This window comes from Lipotes vexillifer, unplaced genomic scaffold (genome assembly GCF_000442215.2).
Source record: "Lipotes vexillifer unplaced genomic scaffold, Lipotes_vexillifer_v1.1 scaffold543, whole genome shotgun sequence".
NCBI classification, from domain to species: domain Eukaryota; kingdom Metazoa; phylum Chordata; class Mammalia; order Artiodactyla; family Lipotidae; genus Lipotes; species Lipotes vexillifer.
The window spans coordinates 5169514-5177903 of NW_006799055.1; the positions used below are offsets into that span (position 1 = coordinate 5169514).

At 45.7% G+C, this 8390-nt stretch overlaps 1 protein-coding gene across 1 annotated transcript in view; it reads right to left on the bottom strand.

Moving 5' to 3' along the window:
* Nucleotides 1-2693: 2693 nt before the first annotated feature.
* The window catches only part of SGCG (sarcoglycan gamma), a 26357-nt gene continuing 20660 nt past the window's right edge, over nucleotides 2694-8390 (bottom strand). Inside the window, exons 6-7 of the mRNA XM_007471462.1 lie at nucleotides 5433-5556; nucleotides 2694-2867 (exon numbers count right to left, since the gene is read on the bottom strand). Of these exons, the coding sequence (XP_007471524.1) occupies nucleotides 2694-2867; nucleotides 5433-5556 (298 nt within the window). The remainder of the gene's footprint in view (nucleotides 2868-5432; nucleotides 5557-8390) is intronic.

Below are 8390 nucleotides of genomic sequence, written 5' to 3' on the forward strand. Positions count from 1 at the left end.
TCGGAGCCTGCAGGGGAGGGAGAGGTTCGGGGTCGTTCTGCCGAAGGATATTAGCAAGTCCATTTTGCTGCAAATCCAACTTTACTGTTAAAGCTGATATTTTGATCTTCATCTTTTTCACTTGTGTCTGCTTCTCAGTCGGTTCGGAAATTGGAAGAGAAACAAGGACTATCTTGCGAGGTCACTAAAATATCAGCACTCGACGGTCGGTAAGTGCTTAGTGTGTAGGGCTATCCGTGTGTATGCCTCATTGGGTACATTCATAAGCATGGCCTTGGACCTTTCGTGGAAATTTAAGTTACACTGTATAATGTACTGAAGAAGACAGGTTTATGTAAATACATCTTAGAATACAGCCCATCTAAAAGTTCTTATTCTAAGCAAGGAGAAATTCCTGATCACTCTGTAGAATGAAGCTACAAACAACTTTAGTGATGATTCCGTTATAGCAGAGGAGCAAAAAAGATCTGATTTACACCTTTTGTTTAAAAGGTTCTATTCCCCATACCTTCTCTTTGATTGTTCTTCTCGACCTCACTTTATCATCGGCGTCATTTTTTTTTTTTTTGACACGTACACAACGTTCTATGAGAACCAAACTAGTTTAGAAATGTTCCATGGTGATCCTGTGTTCCATCTACATCAACTGGGCTGGAAGACTTTTTTTCTTTTGCACAGACATGGTACAGGAAAGTACATATGACACAAAAACGGCGACATTATTTACTATGACAATAGGAACGTTAGAGCAAGAAAGCAGACATTAATTTTAAAAATCTGGACTCAACTAAATGGAAAAGGCAAATACCAATTTATAATCTAAAGCCCTCCCCCGCCCCCAGAAACTAGGAGCATTATATTCAGAGTTGAGTTTGCCCTTAACTGCTTAGGAAACACTGTACTTTTGTTTTGTAATCTCAAGTGTTTATGACACCAGTAATTTAAAAGTCGCGGAGTTGTCAGAAGTGGGCTGCACTGTTAACGCCTTGTCAAAACAGCACTGGAAATACAGACTCACTTTTCTCTCAGTTCTGAGACTGTGGAAAGTGAAACTGAAGTTGTGTTTACAGTTATAAATCCTTTAATTAGAAAGTTGCAGTGCTGGGCTTCCCTGGTGGCGCAGTGGTTAAGAATCCCCCTGCCAATGCAGGGCACACGGGTTCGAGCCCGGGTCCGGGAAGATCCCACATGCCGCGGAGCAACTAAGCCCGTGTGCCACAACTACTGAGCCTGCGCTCTGGGGCCCGTGAGTCACAACTACTGAGCCTGCGTGCCACAGCTACTGAAGCCCACACGCCTAGAGCCCCTGCTCCGCAACAAGAGAAGCCACTGCAATGGGAAGCCGGCGCACCGCAAGGAAGAGTAGCCCCCGCTCGCCGCAAATAGAGAAAGCCCACACGCTGCAACAAAGACCCAACGCAGCCACAAATAAATAATAAGTACATAAATTACAAAACCCCCCAAAGTTGCAGTGCTGTTGGTCCCACCATGTCTTGGTGCCACGTGGGGATTCTAATGCTAACAACTGGTAAACCAGAAACCAAAACCGACACCCATGGCTCTGTGTGCCAAAGGGCATTTTACAGAGTGAGTGAGTGGCCTCTACAAAACCAACGTGCTCATGGGTTCAGTGCGCCCACCGGATGCAAATACACATCACACAGCCGACGGTGAGTGTAAGAGGCTGACTCCATGAGGTTCCACCTGGTCCCTCACCTGTCCCGTCAGGTGAGCATGCCTGCTGGGCAGCCGGGAGCCCCTGCCTATTCGCGGTGCGATTCTGGTGGATGACAAACCCCTTTGGACTTTAGTTTCTCCACTTGTCAAGCAAGCACCAGCCCATCTGCGCAGGTATCGGGTAGATTGGTGCCGCGGATGGAATGAGACACAGGTCAAAGTTGTCTGAAGTGAAAACCGATGTGGAAATGCAGGGTCACAGTTTAATTTAATTTTAACAGATAACTGTGTGACCTTGTGACTCGTCTCATCTGAACCTTTTTTATCACCAGTAACTGGGGGAAAAGCAGTACCTACCTCAAAGAGTTATGAGGATTAAAGAAAGTAAGACAAACTGTGAAGTCTGTGAAAAATGTAGGTTGATTTTCATTGCTCATTGACTATATAAAGAAAGCATGGTTTTGTATAATTTATTCCTCTGACTACATATTGAAAATCAAATCAACCTTAACGTCCCTTCAAAACTTGAAGATTTTCTTGTGAAACCTGACACACGTTGCATTAAAATGAAGAGAGCACTTACAGGTTTTACAGAGGAAAACCTCATGGAACTCTCGCGGCACCTCAGCAGGACCACGGCTACTCTCGTGGGGAGTCAGATACCCACAGCTGACATTCCACACAGCAGTTCAATAGATCGACACGTGCAAGAAAGGGAAAGTCACAATGGTTCTGATGGAAATGAATCAGTCTAGTGGAATCAACACATTCTCCTGATAGTCCTTTGACTTTTGTGTCTAAGGTCCACCTGCCACTTTGAGACCGTGGAGTCTCATGGGAACACTCGCACTGGTACATTTTTTCTGTCTGAGCTCCTTTCGAAAGCAGGTCCTACTTCCTTCCCATGCGCCAACTCAGCTTTACTTTGTCGAGTTGCTCCAGGTGTGAAGGCGTGAGGTCAGCACTCCAAAGCTCACCGAAACGAGGCAGGCAGCTCCGTGGAAGATGCCCCTGGTTTAGAGGCAGATGTGACTGTTCTCGTGGCACGTGGTACCCACGCCAGCCACAGACAGGTAAAGCTTCCCATCTGGACACGCACAGATTTCGTAGAGTCCCCGCAAGCTGCTGGCGGGACCCCGAGTCCCCTGAGCCAACCTGGGTAAACACATGGTTTCAGCATCGAGCACAAGCTGTTTGGGAGAGAAGGAGAGATGAAGGAGGAATGAACGCGACAGGCACGAAATGAAGGGCTCAAAATGTTCCAAACAAATTCGCTGTCTCTCTGCAGAGAGAATGAAGTAGGCACCTGGCTTGACCGAAATCATATCACAGTTAATCTGATTCTTTAAAAGCCTATTTCTAGTTTACATCCAGGCAGGGGATAAATAGTCCTTAGGACCTGGAGGGAAGTCATTTTCTTCTTTTACTCATTGTCCTAGGCGAGCTAGAAAAATGTATGATGCGACACTTTTATGCAGACCTTTCAGAATTATTTGACCAAAATAATACAATTCTTTGCCCGATTCATATTTACCTTGTGTTCCACTTTGACCTTCAGCTTCTCCTGCCTGTTAGGATAAAGTATTGACACAAGCCGCAGAAGTAGATTCATCTTAGTCATTTTAACCTGTAGATTGTTGGAATTTCTCCTGATTTTATTTTCCTGTGAGAGGCGATTAAATTCATCCCGATAGCTGTCAACCATTTCCCCAGCTTTTAAAATATGATTTGAAACTCTACTGCCTTCTGTTAAATGCAGGAAAGCAGCAGACACACAGACAACTAAAATAAGATGAAAGCCACTGGATTTTTTTTGTTCCTATCGAGGTTTAGTTGAACCGAAATACAAACGGCCATTTATTGAGATCTGGTAATCTGACAGCTTAAGGAAATAAGTGTGGTCACACAGAGCAGCCAAGCCTGACCAGGGCGCTCACTTATCAGAAGGAATTAAACCCTGTTTGGGAAGGTTCCATGCTCTTCGTCGCCAACAAGGTCGGACCCCGCCTTTGTTTCACGTGGCTCTCATCCTGTATACTCCAAGCTTTTAATAAACTGGCGTCTGCGTCTGTGTCCCCTCTCGGGATGCTGACCTCTTCATGGAAGCGGTGGGTGGCAGTACACATGCGTGATAGGCAGGCTCTGCCCTGGGGTCTGGGTCACTGTCAGAGGAGGAAGTCAAGTGGGTCTTATTTCTTTAGAGCAGGACCTATTTAGGTTATTGTCTAATGCTTTGGGTTCTGCCCAGTTCTTTGCTTTTCCCTAACTTGCTGGCTTCTCCTCTCGCCTTTTTCCTGGTTAATTGGTTAATTTTTTTCTAGCTATTTTTTTCTCCTGTCCTTCCAGCAAACTCTGATCACTGATGGTCCATATACACTGCTTTCTTGTTCATCTTCATTTGCCTTTTTGGGAGAAGATTTTCTGGGCGGCCAGACATCTCTTCACTTTGAACTATAGCTCCCAGTAATAAGGGGCGTCAACTTCAGGTACGGGCCAGGCTGAGTGCTACTTGTAAAATGACACCCAATTCGCGAAAATAAGTAATATTATTTCAAAACTAAGATCACTATAGATTTTTTCCAAGGTAATACGCTTTCAGGACGTAGTGACATTATGATTCAGTAATAAGATTCCAAAATTCCTGGCTTCCACTTTTGCATTTATCTGCTCCATGCATCAAAACTTTGTAAGTTACAGCCTGCCGGGGCTTCGCCTGATGACTTTGGTGTCCCACCAGCGGGCTGCCCTCGAGGGTCCTGTGTACTCAGGAGCTGCCTTAACGACACCTCCCTCTTACTATTAAATTAGTATCACTTCAAGGCTGTCTTAGCGCATTGGGGTCTCAGAACCCTGTGACACTGTGATGTAAATCCTAGTTCCCGTATTTGACCATTGAGGGGGTAGGCCCAGAGAGGCCTGTTAACGTCCCTGAATTCACACAGTAATTGGCAAACTGATCTCGCACTAGAAAGGTCAATAGTGGGGAGCCTGTACCCTGCTGCCCGTTATAGCCACGGTTCGTATCAGCGATTTTTTTTTTTTTTTTTGCGGTACGCGGGCCTCTCACCGCTGTGGCCTCTCCCGTCGCGGAGCACAGGCTCCGGACGCGCAGGCTCAGCGGCCACGGCTCACGGGCCCAGCCGCTCCGCAGCATGTGGGATCCTCCCGGACCGGGGCACGAACCCGCATCCCCTGCATCGGCAGGCGGACTCTCAACCACCGCGCCACCAGGGGAGCCCCCCTCAGCGATGTTTTATTTCTGGACCTGAGGTTCCGGGATTTTTCTTCCTGTAGCTCTTACTTTTCATATTTAATTTTCACTTACCCAGAACTTGGTGCGAGCGAGCACCCCTGGCAGTAACAGATGACGGTTGTCACAGGTAACTCCTAGTGACAGCCCTACTGAGGGAAGTTGGACCACCAGGAAGTGACAGTACTGATGTTCTCTGTAAGCTCTGAAAGTCTAGTACTTTTTCAAAGCTGAAAATAACAAGAGACTTGACAGCACAAATACCAAACAAAGCAGTCTGGATCCAACATAGAATTACTTTCACCTTTCTTGGCCCTTCTTTCAGTGCTAAATTGTCTTTTCCTTCCTTTCACATTTTCTGTGCTATGCCTTTCATGACGTTTCTTTACAAACTACCATAAATTTACTATGCCGATGCCTTAATGGACAAGCGTGTCATCAGTGCTCAGGGGACGGGAGGCTTGTACAACGGGAGGCCCACCCCGCCCCCATCTATTGGACTCACTGTCCCATCACTGCTGTGAAGAACGATGTCCATCTGGGAAAGGGCCTTGATTTTCCCTGCAACAGCTTGAATATGAACGCCTTTCGGCGCGTCCATGCTGAGACTCCGTGTCGGGGATTCTAGTCTGAAGTGAGGGAGAGAAACCAGGAAAAATAGCATAAAAAACAGCCACCCCAGGAATCCCCCGACCAAGGGCTTAGCACAGAAAATATAATCAGTAAGGTGCATGGTGTTTTCACTCATTCTTGAATGCTAACATATGGTACGTTGCTCATTGATAAATCCAGAAATAAAGTGCAGTAAAGAATTTTAACTTCCCATCAATGGAGTCCATGAAATTAGCATCCTCTGAAAATAGATGCAAACATTAGATAGTCCTAGCCCTGTGCAGTAGCTTTGACGGCGTGGTTAGCACTCTGGCACACACAGCAGAAAAAAAATGCTATTGGTGAACATCTCTGGAAAACTATATTTTAGCCAAAATACAAACTTCTTTGGGAAAAAGAGAAACTTAAGGGCAACGTGTACATTTGCTAACACGTTCACAAAATAAGATGTAAATCTGGACTCTAGGTGTTGTTTGCTTTTTTTTTTTTTTTTTTTTTTTTTTTTTGGAAGATTCGGGGGCAGATGCAAAGATTTCTTTTGGAAAAATACTGAATTAATGGGGTTGACAGGGTGGAGACTGGCCTCCGCTGGCGTTGTTTTTGTAAAACGTATCAGCATCTCCTCGTGATGCAGTCAAACACAGATACAGAACCAGGAACACAGGAGCAGGAAAATTCTCTTATTTGCCTCCGCCTGGAAAAGACTGAGCTTCCACCAGATGGCACAACGTGATCACTGGACAGGTTTTTCAGCTGCTCCAACCTGACTCAACCAAAAGGTGAAAGGGTGACTTCCTTGAAATGTGTAAAGACCCACAAGGAGAACACAAGGTGGAGGTGGGCAGGAGACAGAAAGGGTGACGTTTAAGAGGAGAGAAGGGTCTGGTAATGGATTTGCTGCTGAACTGACTGTTTGACTGATCGACTTTTACAATTCTTTAAAATTGAAGTCTAGTTGATTTACAATGCTGTGTTAATTTCTGCTGTACAGCCAAGTGACTCAGTTATACATAAATATATTATTGTTAATATTCCTTTCCATTATGGTTTATCATAGGATATTGAATATAGTTCCCTGTGCTATACAGTAGGGCCTTGTTTTTATCCATTCTATATATAATAGTTTGCACCTGCTAATCTCAAACTCCCAATCCCTCACTCCCCCATCTCACACCCCCCAAACTCCCAACCCCTCCCTCCCCCACCCCCCTCCCATCCTCCTTGGCAACCGCCAGTCTCTTCTCTATGTCTATGAGGCTGTTTCTGTTTTGTAGATAAGTTCATTTGTGTCATATTTTAGATTCCACATATAAGTGATACCATGTGGTATTTGTCTGTCTCTGTCTGACTTACTTCACTTAGTATGATCATCTCTAGTTGCATCCATGTTGCTGCAAATGGCATCATTTCATTCTTTTTTATGGCTGAGTAGTATCGATCGACTTCTAAATCAGGTGGATTGTTCCGCTGGATCAGCAAGTTTCTTGTCTACCACTATTTGTTATGGAAAACAAAGCTTCCTTATGTACATCTCAGTATGTAAGATCTGATCTGTTACACATTTTAAAATATTACTTTGAGTGCGAGGAAACAGAGACATTCCTAGAATTTATCGGTCAAATTCTGTTGGGTCTTTAGGTGTTGGGGAAACATGCTGTATCTTCATGAGCCTGGTCTGCTGATCGCGGGCCCCTTCTGACTTTGCTAACTGCCTGCATTTCTCCTGCCAGAGAGAAAGAAAGGGGAGGGGAGGGAAGGCAGGGGAGGGAGGTGGATGGGTGAGCAACTGCACAGGTCGGGCCTGTTCCAGGGACCGTGGTGAGGGCGAGTCTGCTTCAGAGACCAGTTCTCAAACCGCAAACGACCTCAACAGGCCCAGTGACTAGCTGTTAACGGCATTATACTGCGATGCTCCCGGGAAAGCAACCTTCGTCCCCTTTGCGTCATTTCTATCCTTGAAGATGAAACGTTTCAGTGCAGCACAGGTGTAGACACATTTTACCCAAACGGCTGACATTAGAATATGCTCTGAAGTGCACCTCTCTGTGAATGCATTCAACAGTGGCCGGATATCAAAGACCTCACGTTCATGTGGGCAAATAAGCCACAGCAGACAGAAAGGGTGAAAGGGAAAAGCTGCAAGAGTGTGTGTGTGTGTTGTGTGTATGTGTACATCTGTGTGTAGATGTGTGTTTGTACGTGTGTATATATGTATATGTGTACATGTGTGTCTGTGTACGTGTACATGTGTGTATGTGTTTGTGTGTGTATATATGTATGTGTGTCTGTGTGTACGTGTTTGTGCATATGTGTGTCTGTGTGTGGCTAGCCCTACCAGACACTGAAATATCTTTTAAAGTTTATTTAAGTAACAAAGTTGGTACTTGGACCTGAATAGACAGCTGAGCAGGATAGAGTGGAAACTGCAGAAACAGACCCAGATGCACAGGGAAATCTTATATATGATAAAGGTTACATTTCAAATTGTAGTGGCAGTTACATAATAATGCAATTGCTGGCACCTGGTTGGCCAGTTGGAAGAGAAAAAAATTAGACCCAGATTCTTGTATCTGTACCTCATACAAGAATAAACTCCAAATGGATCAGCGATCCAAATGTAAGAGAGAAAGCCATACAAGAGACGGGGCTGGGCTTCCCTGGTGGCGCAGTGCTTGAGAGTCCGCCTGCCGATGCAGGAGACGCGGGGTCGTGCCCCGTTTCGGGAGGGTCCCACGTGCCGCGGAGCGGCTGGGCCCGTGAGCCATGGCCGCTGAGCCTGCGCGTCCGGAGCCTGTGCTCCGCAAATGGGAGAGGCCACAACAGTGAGAGGCCCGCATAACGCAAGGAAAAA